The sequence below is a fragment of the Calonectris borealis genome, chromosome 1 (genome assembly GCF_964195595.1).
Source record: "Calonectris borealis chromosome 1, bCalBor7.hap1.2, whole genome shotgun sequence".
NCBI classification, from domain to species: domain Eukaryota; kingdom Metazoa; phylum Chordata; class Aves; order Procellariiformes; family Procellariidae; genus Calonectris; species Calonectris borealis.
The window spans coordinates 93,568,325-93,582,584 of record NC_134312.1 but is presented as its reverse complement, the minus strand read 5'-3'; the positions used below and the strand labels follow the sequence as shown (position 1 = coordinate 93,582,584).

The 14,260-nt window shown below is 39.1% G+C and overlaps 1 protein-coding gene across 3 annotated transcripts in view; it reads right to left on the bottom strand.

The window, feature by feature from the left end:
- The window catches only part of NME7 (NME/NM23 family member 7), a 90,497-nt gene that overhangs the window by 54,947 nt on the left and 21,290 nt on the right, over positions 1-14,260 (bottom strand). For 2 of the 3 annotated variants that reach the window (XM_075167723.1, XM_075167733.1), the window contains exons 3-6: positions 12,147-12,313; positions 6,934-7,044; positions 4,404-4,454; positions 1,750-1,957 (exon numbers count right to left, since the gene is read on the bottom strand). In XM_075167723.1, coding sequence (XP_075023824.1) covers positions 1,750-1,957; positions 4,404-4,454; positions 6,934-7,044; positions 12,147-12,313 — 537 coding nt within the window. The remainder of the gene's footprint in view (positions 1-1,749; positions 1,958-4,403; positions 4,455-6,933; positions 7,045-12,146; positions 12,314-14,260) is intronic. The other variant, XM_075167741.1, reaches the window with a different exon arrangement.

The window sequence follows — 14,260 nt, the reverse complement described above, 5'->3', positions numbered from 1 at the left end:
GAGGCATACTTTCACTTGTCGTTTAGCCCCCAAAAGAACAATGCAGTCTTCCACTCTAACTGTTCAGTTTACAATACATTCATCAAATGTGTTTGAGACTTCAGTTTTCCTTCAGAAGAGTTTGTTTAGGTTCCTTCATCTTATATTTCTTTCTTTTCAGCAAAGCTTCTGCAAGGCACAGCCAACTAGTTTCCATGGCAACTGCTGTACAGCCATATAATACTGGGCCTACTAAATTAGAATAGGCACAGGGGTATTAAATTCACAATTTCGGTTGATTTATTGAAAATTGGTACCAGTAACACCACAAAGATGCACATACCTGCAAAAGTTCAGCAAAATAATCCCACAGTCATAAAAATGCTGCAGATGAATGGGGCCTTCAAACAGCATTTCAAAAATAATGAAATGCAAAAAGAACAACAAACTTAAGCCAAAGCACATACTGATGCTTCTAATCAAAATTTTATGCTAATAGATACTCTTTCCTACACTCTCAGTTCAAAAGCTGGCACAGTTGTCATGGTAGTACACGGGAACAAAGAGAAACTTTCACATCTAGCTACTTAACCAGAACTACAAAGACTTTTCTGACTAAAATTCTCCTTCAACAGAAAAGATCAATTTCATCCAAACTCTTTCTGACTCTGTACCATCTTCACCAAGTCTGCCAGCAGAAAAAGTACTTCAGGTCCAGCATATGATTTCTTGTCAAAAGCAGAGGCACACGGAGAGGATCCAGCAGCCCAAGGACAGTGCAGATAAGCGAGATGAGTGCTTGACCAGCAGAAAACCACCCACGCTTTGCAGTTAGCTTGCTGTGCCACGCAGCCTAACAGCCAGCCAGAAGATGAGGTTGACCAACTCTGCCCTCACCACCAGGATATAATCTCTAAGTATATTTTCTTGTATACAGTACTTGGCAGCTTATTAGGTGTTCTGGGGCAGGTCTCTTTCCAGCTGTGCTATTGCAGCTGTTCCAATTTAGAGGAAAGACTAGGATCAAGGAAGCAACAACGGGTGTCTTTTCCCCAGTGGTCTAGAGCTAAGCACAACACCACCCAATCATGAGGTAAACTTTATTCTTGCCATCATTTATCAGTATATCTACGCCACAACAACGCACACAAATAGCTACTTTAATTCTGTAGAAATGCTGGTAAGACCTATCACTCAGTCCCAGGGCTTTTTCTTAGGACTAAGGAAAGACACACCACAAGCAAAGCAAAAGAGAACCAAACTCCTCAAAGCCAAGCCCACTGTATTACCTCTCAAAACACAAAGCACTACAAAGTGGCCTGTTTTCATAATTGTTCATTCTGAACAATAAAAGCAGAGGAAAGTAGGCTGCAGGCAGAGGACTAGTGAGGACTGTGGAGGAGAACAGATAAGCGAAACACAGGAGGGCACAAAAGGATTTAATTGTTTAATCCCTTTCTTTTTATGACCAACATTGGTAGGCTATAGGTAGATTACACAGACTATGCAATTAACTCAGTGTTTGTGATGTACAGAAGACATTAAAAATGACCAGGCATGCTCTCCTGATCAAAGCGCCCAAGGTTCCTCTTTGTGATAGAGATAAGCAAGTTTTCTGTTTTCAGACAGTTTATTTTCCTATGCTAAAAAGGATCCATGAAGAATATCTAACTAGTTCTGAACTCAAGTGGGGAAAAAAATGAGGAATTCCTGACCCAGCTGTTACCAGATAAAGTAAAGATAAACCTCAGCCAACAGTCAAAAACTTACTTGAGCAGCTGAAGCAACCGAATCTGGGCCGTGAGCTGCATTTCTTAGGCCATCATGTCCAAAGTTTGCTCTAATGCTGTCTGGTGCATCAGTCTGAGCCACTGCAGAGTTTGCTGGCCCCAGTAACGTTTTCCATTTACAAACTGCATCATCTCCTAAGATTTCCATAGCAACAATGGGACCACTCGTTATAAACTGGAGAAGCTCACTGCAAAACAGAAACAGCACATGGTGATCCATGCTACAAATTAAAACCAACAAAAACATACGATCCAGTGGAGATGCTCAGAACTCAACCCGGCAAGGCCTTGAGCAACCTGATCTAACTTTGAAGTTGGCTCTGCTTTGAGGAGGAGATTGGACTAGGTCATGTGCAGACATGCTCTTCTTATTACGGTTGTAGAAAAAGAACCAGATAATACAAACTCACTCAAGCTACTTTGTAGTATGTTAGATTTCAGAAGAAATTTTAAAAGATTAGTACTGGGAACAGTGAAAGAAACCCTGCTAACTATTTGTCTGACAGAAACGATTCCTAAGCATGTCTCTTCTGCACAGCAGGATTTCAGGATTCTCATACATGACCCGTGTACGTTCCTCACTGACACAACTTCAGCACTGCTGTCAGGATGGATTGCTCCACTGCCCCGTGGGTCTCTTCCATGGATTTTGCCCAGTAAAAATCCAAAGTGCGAGAGAAGGGAGAAGCAAGATTTGGAAAGTTTGCAGGGGAGAGGGGACTTAACCACAAAGTGAGTTATGACATCCTTGCATAAGCAGAAGTCAACTGATTTTAACGGGTTGAATCTCAGGAAGGAGAAGAGACTGTCAGGAGCAGTCTGCCTCCTGTCCTGACCACCTCACTTACCCGGAAAACAACCATCCAAAATTGGAAACCCAAACGTTCTACTTTAAACAAAACACCATGACTATAATTCTGTATCCTTACAAAACATGCATATCAACAAGATCGCTTTTTCACTGTGTAGTCTGGACAGAACCAACAAAGGAGAAAGTTGACTCAATGCTTTTTGTACTACTTTCTTAAAAAAAGAGCTTTACACAATTATATTGTGGATGTGTACGCTTCTTCATCTTCTTTCTAATGATCATTTACGCAATAATCAGTGGGCAAGAAGAGAAGAGAAATCCTACTAGTTCTTTGCTAAAGGAACAATATTAAAACTATGAAAAGTTACATAAACATAAAGAAACACAGGGAAAAGCTTTTGGAACTCAGGTTCTGCTGGTCAGAGACTGCTTGTTTAAGATACAGTTAAATGGCTTACACATACGTAAACCCAAGAAAAAAGCAATTTCTACAACACTGCTTTCTGTGCAGACTAATCCTGAATATTAAATAAAAAAATTAAATTCTTTAATATGAAAAATATTATTTTCCAAACAAGTAGAATTGCTATTTTCCCTACTATTCACTAGACTTACATTCACTAGTGAACTTGCAAACTAAATCTGAATTTAAAGACAAGTAATACAATGCTAAATACAAACAAGTCAGAGATTTTACATTTCACTGCCTTGAAGATTTTTGTTCTATTTGATTTGTAATGCTTTATAACTATTTGTTTCTAATTAGAGAACAATCCTATACAGAAGATGTAGCCAATAGGACTGTAGGATAGGAGACAGGCACATCACAGTGGACAAAGGCTACAGCCCCTCAGATAATAACCATTGGTGTAGATAGACATCTGTGAAATAACACTATGGGCAAAGTTCTTGCTTATTTATCAACATATTCAAGTAGGCTTACTCAGCAAAGAAAAGGCAATTCTAAATCCTCCTCTGATGTCCAACCTGGTCAGACATAGCATGGGGCCATGTCTCCCTGAAGGGCTTGAGTTTGGACCCACAATAAATCAGTTGCTGTTGCAGGAGAGCAGCTGGCAGATCCTAATACTCAAGCACTTCATGACAGTACTGAAACCAGGTCTTTTGACCAAGTCAGTGCAAACCCAGATTCCGGCATGGCTGAAAAACACAAGGCAGAGCTGCATCCTCTTCCTAAAAAAGGAGGACCACCAAATCCAGAGGGAGGAAAAGAAAGCTGTTTGTTGGCACTTTCAGGCGAAGTAGAAATGCCAAAATCTCTGGGTCATAAGCATCAGTCTGGTCAGTTATGGAAAGACTAAGGTTTTTTATGTTAGGTGGAGCAGCCTAGCATCATAGAAGTTTGATGTGTTGTCCAAGGGTAGCAGTACAGTAAACAACTGCCCATGCACTATCCTTTCCTTTACTTATGATTTGGGGTACTTGCTACCAAATCAATTCTCACAGCTAAGTGTTCCCCCCTAATTCGCACTACCTGCAAGCTCCACCCTGATCCTGAAGATGCTCCTCCCCTTGGCTTTGAAGTTTCGCTTTGCTAGGAGCATTTTCACTTCTGTGAGACCAACAAAGACATTCCCCTGATATCAATCGGTTGTAAAGAGTGTCAGTTAAAACCTTGAATAGCTGAAATAAGGATCTCTCCCTGGAGGAGGATGACCAGGGTGCATACTTTGCGAAGGGCTCCACTCAACTAAGACAAGTTCTGATTTTCCCATGGTCCTACAGTACCAAATATGGTAAATGAATCCTGTGCATTCAATAAATAAGCTTAATACGTGTCAAGCTGAAAATGATATACCTACTTATAAAAAGGTTTTGATTGATGGTCTACATAGAAATCAGCTGCTTCTTTTCTGGAAGAATAAAAAGACATAAATATAGATGTATAGATATAGGTATATATGCACACACACATATATATAACACCACATCACCCCCCCACCCCCCACCCCCACCCCCCCGAAAATCACAAACTATCTTCTGATTTTTTCTGGTCTCCATGATTTTGCTCACTTTGACCAACTCTCTTTACTGAAAGAAATTACCTGCATGTTTTTCAGATAACAGATTCCAAGTATGAACAAAGGCATGGTTCTGTCATCTGCAATGGAACTTTTCACGTGTCTCTGCCGTTTGCAGTGCAGACTTAAGCCCAATATTGCCAGAGGAAAGAAATAACCTCAAGAAGAACCTAAGAAGAATTTCATTTTCCTAACCTTGACAAATATTTGGACAGTCACAGCTTTCTCCAGCTTTTTTTATCACAATGACTTCCTGCTCATTGGAACTGAATAATTCCTGGTTTGTTGCTTTCAGTTCAGTGTAAGTATGAGCCATTCAAAATTCAAAAGATTTTCATTGACCATACAGCTAATATGCTTTCCTTCTATTTCATAACTAAGGCAGTAACATGATTTAAAAATTATGCTAGTCACAGGAACTCTTGCAATCTCAAGCTTCAAACCTACACTCTGCAAATAGCCTGAAGTTTTTGCTTACAATTCACTATTTCACCAGAAAATCCTCTTCTGAAACTAATTCACCAAATAATTTTGGAAAGCAAATATGAAAAAGATATGCAAACAGATTACGTATTATCATTTCTGAACACAAAGAAATATTTGAGGGATATATTTCTGAAACAAATTGAGCTCTACTACACAGTTAAGAATTTCTATTGCAATAAATATAAAACTGTAGTTGTGCTGTATAACTTACTTCCTTTTTCATTTAATCTCTCTTATTAGTTCTTTGCTTTTGAAGAATGGAAAACAGTGTTCATCTGGGAATAATAGACTGAACTGACATATGATTAAATGAAGAGATTAGAGAGCTGACCTGTCAAAGCAGGTGCCTGCCCTCACTTTCATAACTTGGCTACAATTTTTACAGAAGGCATGAATCTACTTAACAGTGATTGCCAGACAAATGCCAGTAATAATCCCTTTAAAGAAAGCAGTAGATGATGATGCTGGTTTGAACAAGCATGCCTGCAGAGATCTAAGCGTAGAAGACTTTGGCAAAGCCATAGTTCTATCATTTTAAAATGGCACAGTCCCAAGAAACAGAGTATACAGTAAGCAGAGAAACCACAAATACTCAAAACTTTATTTTAAATATATCCAGTATCACAGCCCAATCTTGTGCTTATTAATATTTATTTTTAATTATACATGACAAGCAGAAATTTTTATATAGCAATAGGCAATAAAAGATGAAGTCTCAAAGTTTCTTCCCTTCAGAGTGAGTCAACTCTAAAGCACATGAGTGCTTTAAGTTCTCAGACAGACACTGAAATAAAGAACCACCCAACACAACACTCCAGGATCAAATCTCTCAGACTGCAGGAGAGCAAGCCAGAAAAAGCTGGCTTGAAAGGCATTGTGAATTGTGAATCAGCATTAGAAATCTGATTGAACTCATGAACTGGAGTTGTTTGAGGGAGGATCTGGGACCAGTATCATCAAACCTTGCAGCAGGTGAATGCAGAGACAAGAGGAGGAAGTCACGTAGTTTTTTTATCAGTATTTCAGAAAGCCAGAAAGGTTTTGAGGTAGGGGAAAATTGTTCCTGACCTCAAACAGAAACCATAAGAACACATGAAAATGGTATTATGTAAGATACATAGCTTTTCTTTTCAAAGACACGTTGTGTATGAACAGGTTTGGCAAAGCAGCAATGGAGAAATAGCGCAGTAACTTTGGGGAAGTTTTCCAGGGTAAATTAATTATGTTTTCTTTCATCTGCAGCATGCCTTTTTTTAAATCTTGTGGCTCAATGAGGTAAGTGGAGAACAGTGGAGGTTGGGGAGGATTAGCAAGATGCATGAGTAAAATCTATCCAACCCTGCAACAACATCAGAAGATCACTTGCTTTGCCTGCGACTTCCAGTCATGAAAAAGAGAACAAGTTTGGGTTCTGAGAGCACAAATTAAGACAATGGATTTACTGAGAGTGAACAAACGAACTACTTTAAAGACAACACTGTTAATCAGCAATATGGTTTGTATCAGGAAGCCATGAGGTGAGGACATACAGACATGTCAGAAGTAAACTGCTGAATTGCTAAAGCTATGGTAGTCACCTTGAATTCATACAGAGACATTACATATTTAATCACGCATACTCATTTGCACAGAACTTTTTAATACTTAGCTTAATTCTCTACATGCTTTCAGAAACTTACATGATTATGAAACTGATGAGTCTTCCCTCTATTACTCACTGGTTTGGATTTGATGTGTGGAACAACACAGGATAGCTTCAAGAGAACATCCTTAACTGCAAAAATAATATTTAGATACAATAGAGCTAACCTCAAAAATTCCTTACCTTGAAAGCACCATCATTTTGGCCTTAGTTATTGTAAATCCTGCATTAATAATTATATCAATTAATTCTCCAATCTTGGGCATTGCATCAGGTTTAATCAAAGCCAGCGTTCTGGGGGGGGAAAAACAAAGTAGAGAGATATAGCCAACACTACTTTCCTTAGAGCATTTGGTGTGCATGTTGAGTTTATATTCAGACAAAAAACCATCACATCAAAGAGAGAAATTCTGCCACAGTCAAACATCCTAGTTACAGTGTCTCATCAATTTCCATGCTGTTCTTGACTGCTTGCGCAAGGCATTATTCTGATAAGAACGAGCTTTGCACATTAGAATTTCCTCGGCTTTCTAACCCAAGTCAGCCCACAGTGTTCTACCAGCAGTCATTATTTACTGGCTTCTCCCTCCACTCTCAGAGCAAACAATTTGACCACTTCTTCCTTAGCTAGTTTATATCTCTATAGCTCCTCACTCACAGCTCTGGGTTAGAACACAACTGATTTGTTAATGTCTCCCTACACTTGCTCAGCTCCCTTTTTTCCTAATGTTAAACATTATATACATAAAAATGAAGCTGTTAAAATTCCCTATTTAAAAATACTACTTAAACATGTGCCTCTTCCATAAAACTCAAAGTGAAATGATTGTTTTATTATTACTTTTCAAATATTTGGAGGCCTCAGTGAGAAGAAGGTCCTATTGTGCTTGGTACAGTAGAAACACTTCATGGTATACAGTTTGCATGTCAAATAGCTGACACTGTTAATAGACACAATAAAAGGTTGGTAGAGGAGGTATTACATCTCTTATACTGACTGACAGCTATATCCTAAGAGAGACCAATCCAAAAATCTTTACATTCTCCCCCACATCTTTGTTTCCAAGTACATCCTTGTCTTCTTGATAATTATCTTTTTATAATGTACATCCCCAAGGCCAGGACTGTTTTATTAGTGCTCTTTGCATAGCACCAAGTACACCATCAGCACTAAACATATTATTAATCAAAAATAACAAGCACAAAAAGAAGGTCTGTAAAATGGCATTTTCTATTTGCATTCATTTTGTGGTGAGTCAGCTTCAAATGTGCTCAGCTTACAAATCAACAGATTTATTCAACCCTGTATCTCAGAAACTCCACGTCTCTGACAATCCTAAAGAGCTCTTTCCATGGAATTTTTTATTGCAGTACTTCCCTAAATCAAAGGCAAATAATTGCAAATTTCTTATTTTATATACCAGCATAGCATGGAAAGCAGCCTTTAGGTTAGCAGCAATATATTCTAGCCAGGGCAAATATGCTGAGGTTACAGGAGATGGATGTACTTCCACTACATTTACTTTGAACCTTAAGTGACCTCAAACTGACAGATGCTTTGGGAACAGACAGACTATCTATTTCACAGCAAATCTAAAGGAAGAGAGGTGTTAGGACCAGGAAATGTAAAGAGGAAGATTTGAACGTATGTGACATTTCATCTGAAACTAAGGGAGAGACATAGATGACCTTCAGAGCTCAGAAACAAACGGATTTCCTCAAGCATCAGGAAGCTCATATACATGGACCAGCTTAGGCCCAGATCTGTTGGGAAATATGATACAAAAAGACCAATGGACTAAGGGTGTAGACAGAAACTGCATGAGGGTGGTCAACCAAGCCTATGCTTCAGTCCATTGCAGTGCAGACTAAATAGGGTTTAGCCCTATCCTCAGATCAGGAAAGGCTGACCTCTGGCCAACATTCAACACAGTTTGCCAGCGTACTCCATGCAGTTTATGGCCTGTAGCCTGAGCTCCACTGCATTTTGTGGTATTATTTATCACATGACAGGGTGTGCATCAAGGCACATGAAGGGGAGCAACTGCGTGCTTGACTGATGACACGTACCCACCCGGTCACACAATGTATGACCTGCATCCTGGCATAAGAGGTTCTCAACTCTGTCATTTACCATGAACAGTAAGGATCAAACCACTGCAATGAGATCGCCAGCGCTGTTTGCATTTCCTTGAGGAATACTTTTTTGAATCTATGTTATTACACAGGCTATTTGAGACAGACTGCTAATGTTAGAAATAAATTGTCCCTTACTTTTCTAATTTCAAGCTTTCTAGTAAAACTGTAATTCCTACCAATATGTAATGAAATATTGCATTATGAAGCAATTTACCTAGAAGAGATTAATACAAACTGCAATGAGCAACTCTTATAACATCTTTTCTCTAACACTGATATATAAACTTTAACATTTCAGTGTGAGCTTCTCAGAGGTATGCAGGATAAGAAAAGTATAATTCAGGATGCTGAAGACTGTTTCTGAGATTGGATTTTGATTCATGTGCCCTATTTTTAGTTTTAATTAGGAATATGTTTCTGTGGTTTGACATGATGCAGCCTGCAAAGTACAGTTTGAAACATTTTTATGTCTAGGAACAAAGGAGAAAGAATGAAAATTAAGCTCATTTGCTTACATTTTCAGAGGGACCGTACGACAGTGCTGCAATGAGTACTGAAACAACAGAAGATGGGAACTGATCAAAGGAATGATGCACAAAGCATGCTGTGGCTATGCTTTTGAGACCTGCTTATTTCTAATAATAGGACTGCTGCATGTACAGTAGCTTATGTCTTGTAGGGGAAGAAACACTGATTATGTCAATGACTAGAAGTGTAGGAATAACATATCCCAATCAAAAAAGAATTCAAATATTTCTGGTTGAGGCACACATTTTCACACCATTTTCAAAACCAGTGATATTAACTGACTCTAAGTATAGCCTACTTAGATAGGACACACTAGTTAAACAAATGTTTACCTCAAGTTACAACCACCAAGGATCACAAGTGAAAGACTACAGAAACAGAAATCCCTGTTCCATGCCAGTGATTCCTTATGTGGTACACTGTAAGTAAGCACATGCTTACTCACCCACTTTAGTCAGTGTTTGTGACGGTTTCCTTATGATACACTGGAAGGGGAGCAGGGAAGAAGAACACTCAAATATGGCTATATTTAAAAATTGACCCAAGACTTAAGAAAAGTAGGTGTAGAAATTGAAAATCCATAGAACTGTTTTAATAATTTTAGCCTAATTCTAGAAAGAGCCTGTGCAAATCTAGCCTCTTTTTACACATCTATTTTGTACCTCATGTACCTAGAGTCACATTCACTTGCTTTACAGACAAAAACAAAGGTCCCTAATTCAAAACATTCAAGATTTTTTATATACATTCCTCAGTCTCCCTCAAAGACCTTTGCTGAGCCTGTCTGCATACATATTCAGTGACCAAAGAATGTATTTCCAAAGTCGAACTAAACTGCTGATAGTTCTGTACAGAACAAAGGCAAGAAAAAGATGGGGAAACATTCTGCCTCATACAACATCCTTAAAATTATTAATAGAATTCCAACTACAGACTATTTTAGGAATTATCACGTATTGCAGAAATCTAACTAAATCTATTTAACTAATAACTGCTGTAAAACCTGCTAGGAACAAGCCAAAAAGACAAATACCTCATATGCAACTATTTTGCCCAAGGACTCTTTTAATATGACCCTGTTTACCCAGTGAAAGCTTCTGTGAAGAAACTGGATTTTGAGGATCCCTTGCCTGTTTAAGACACCTTTCACTATGTTCCTTTGGGCTACTCTGAATACGTAACACCACTTGCATATCTATGTTATCTTTCAGCCAACATTCCTAAAATGTTTTCCAAACAGCTGACATGTCGTAAATTCCCTTCCTTCCTTTTGTAGAGCAGTACAAAAATTCACCCCCTCCCAGGACCACTTCACTGACACAACTATAGTGTTGCTGTATAGATAGCAACTTCCCTTACACGAAGAAAATGTCATTTTATAACATTTATGCCTTTTCTTGATATAACTGCATCAGCACCGGGGTTTATGCTAGTTTAGGCAGAGCAGGAAATAAAAAGTTACATTGATATAAAAACCATAAACAAGACAGATGTAATCTACCCAAGGCTCCACTGAGGAACAGGTAGAGTAGCCACATATACAGAAGCCGTCCTCCGGTATTCTCCACCTCCTTTGCTACTCTTCCACCATGCCCAACCCCAGCTTGGAGAAAAATTACCAGAACTCCTTATGGAAAGATATTATGGCAGTCATTTCCACGGCAATGTTTTTGTGAGGCTAAGACAAAGATGTGTTTTAAAACTTGCAACTCTTCCTGTATGTCTGGTTATCTACAACTCTCCAAAAAGAGTTCAAAATAAGCGCAGTTAGGGGGAGGGAGCAAGAAAGTAGGCGAATAGGGCTCACTGGAACATCATACCTAAGAAAATATTGTGTTCTTTTCAAAAAAAGCTGGAGCAAATTATCAAAATTCATTAATTTGCAAATTCAGATATTACCTGCCCTGCAGTCAAACCAGATTTAAATTCCTTGTAAATTAATCTAACTGTCATTTTATTAAGTCTCTCCTGATATTTTTTTGTTCTTGGATGGCTCTTAAAGTCTACCAAAGCAAGTCTTTCAACCAAAAAGAGATGATGAGACTTATCTTCATCCATTATAAACAAAATTTGTCTTAACAAACAAGCCTGTAAGTTTTGTTGACATTCTCACTCTACACTTCCTGTCCTCATGCAGAGAGTTTAGGAGATGCTGAAAAAATTCTCAGAAAAAATCCTCCATAGTGGGAAAAACAATGGAGAATGGGAATGAGCCCTTCTCACTCCTGTTCCTCCTGTTTTCAGTTACTACTACTAACACAGAGTAGATTTGATTGGTAAGGCACTAGGCTTCTGCACAGATCCCAGAGAGACAGGTGCTAGTTTCGCAAGCTCCAGGCCTTTCGAGCCCAGCACATATCAATTCCGCCCCAAGAAAATCCACAAATCACAAGAATCCTACTGCTGCCTGCCCGGGGGAGTAACAAGGCTGAACAGGACCCCCTGTTTTTCTCCTCCCCCTCTTCTCTCCCAAGAGACCTAGAGGAGGCAGCAGTTGACACCATGGACAAGCTGGCCTTGAAGATTTATCAGGTAACAATGGCAGTCATGGGTTTGCCCACAAGCAGGGGCCACTTTGCTTCTCTCCAGCTATCAGTATGCCAGATCACTTCAAACTGCCTGCAAACTTGTAGCTATCTCCTCCTCTCCACATAGTACAGAAAACTTACCTCATTTCCAGCAAAGAACCCCAACCACAAAGGAAGATTTCAAAAAACATGCTATCTTACCTCTCTTTGCGGCTCCCCAGCTTGCGGGCTGTATATTGATCGCCATAGTCCACTAAGGATAGATGACGGGAAAAAACAGTAATTTTGTTGCCCACAAATAAATCCTCAAGGTGTAAGCTCTCATACTTGGTGCGCTTCAGAAAGGTGCGATGGTTCTTCACATCATACTGCAGAGAAATGAAGATTAAAATCTACCATAGCAAGAGATTTAAGCTGTGGGCGAACTCAACACAATTTTTACTCTACTTTCAGAAATTTCCATAGTACTGTGGGATTAAATCTGATCACTATATTGATTTAATTCCTAACCCTTTGAACTTACAGGTGTAGCAGGAAAGCTTAGAAGACTAAACCACAATTACAAATTTATTCCATTTAAATAGTCTTAGGCTGACAGCTATCTTTGCATTTTTTATTTTATCATTTGCTTGTGCTAATTCAAGCTGTGATAAATGGTTCAGGTGCCTAGTGGATAACTCTGCCCAGTCTCACTGAGAGAGATCTATGCTGTTTCACAGACCAATGGCTCACACCAGGAATGATCAAGATACACACTGTGGCAGGTCTCCTCTTCAGGGCATCGTTCCAGTGATACCATGCTTTATTTGACTGCATAAGAAGCAGAATTAGGGACGGATGGATGATTGCAACACTAGGCTGAGACGCTCTCACTGCCTCGAGCTGCAAGCTCAAAAGCTTGTCAAGACAATTCAGCTATATATCATCATTCCAAGCAAGAAGCAAGATGTTAATGTGTAGTTTTCTGGGTGGGCTGGCAGGCACAAAAGGCAACCTGCTGAACAGTTTCTTCACTGCATGTAGATATTACAGACACCTTCAGTTTCCTGGGGAAGTGGAATCCTATGAAAGGAAGAGTTTTGTCCTCCTTAGGCCAAACTTCCCCTTCTCTGTCTTGAATTACATGTACTGTCCTTCATTGCAATGGTATATAGACTAGAATAGCATTAAAAGGAAGAACATCATTCCCACAAATTTTGGAAGGAAAAAAAAAATTAAGAGCAAAATTACATACTCCTCCATGTTCTGAAATGTGTGAATACATTTCTCTCCTGTTAGAAGGCTAGAAGAATTGTAAGTTTTTCCAGAATAGCCAAAACTTTGCAGATCAGAGAATATAAATTATTTTGATACTTCCTTCTGCTGAGGCAGGATTATAAAGAATAATCCTTCCCCCAAAATCTCTTTAGATCCTCATACGTACTCTTACTAAGTGTCCTCTATTCAAGTGTGGTAGGGAATGAAATGACAACATGCTGAAAAAAAAAATCACTTGAATTCAGCTACTTGTTTTTTCCTGGACTTTGCCAGGAAACCTATTAACTGTCTTGACCATATTCAAATTCTTCAATATCTTGACTAAAAATGTGAACATTCCCTTGGTTATTTCACTGAAGTTGCTAGAAAGGCACCCCGAGCTGTTTCTCTCTTCTCAAGCAGAAGATAAAGGTGGGAGGGAAGCATCTACCTGTGTTAAAGAATTCTTCTTTAGAGAGGAATTTTGGATCTGTTTAAAAGACCTTTTTATAAAGCGAATGATAAGCCACAGCAGAAGAAATTTAAGACTGTTTGGACTCTTACCCTCCTGCCCATGTGCACGTAGAAGTAAATTACAAAAAAACAAAATAGTTCTCTGCTAAGAATCTGTCCTTTTTAAAGATTTCTTCTCTCTTTTTAGGAAATCTCCTGTAAAAAGAAAATGTGTTCAGTCTTTAAGAATTCCCCATAAGAGTTATTCACTATGGAAAATTCAGAGAATGGGGCATCTCTTTGTCAAGAGATCCAGTTTGATCATAAGAGCTGCTTGCTGTCCTTGGACAAAAACCTATGCTGTCTTCTTCCAGCTGCAAAGCAAGCTGGAAACTTGTTTCATTATTCCCACTGTCATTTTTCTTCACAGGAACCAAGACATGAAGGACTGAGAAAGAAAAGGAAAGCTGAGGACTTCACATAACATTAGCCTTCAACAGCCCTGCTCCACCCTCATCTGATGCGTGTGATAAAGGAGAGCTATTGGCAGGGAGGTGGGAAAGGGGATGAAACATCTTTCTCATAAGCAGGGAGAAGCTAGCTCATATCCATTACCTCACTTCTCC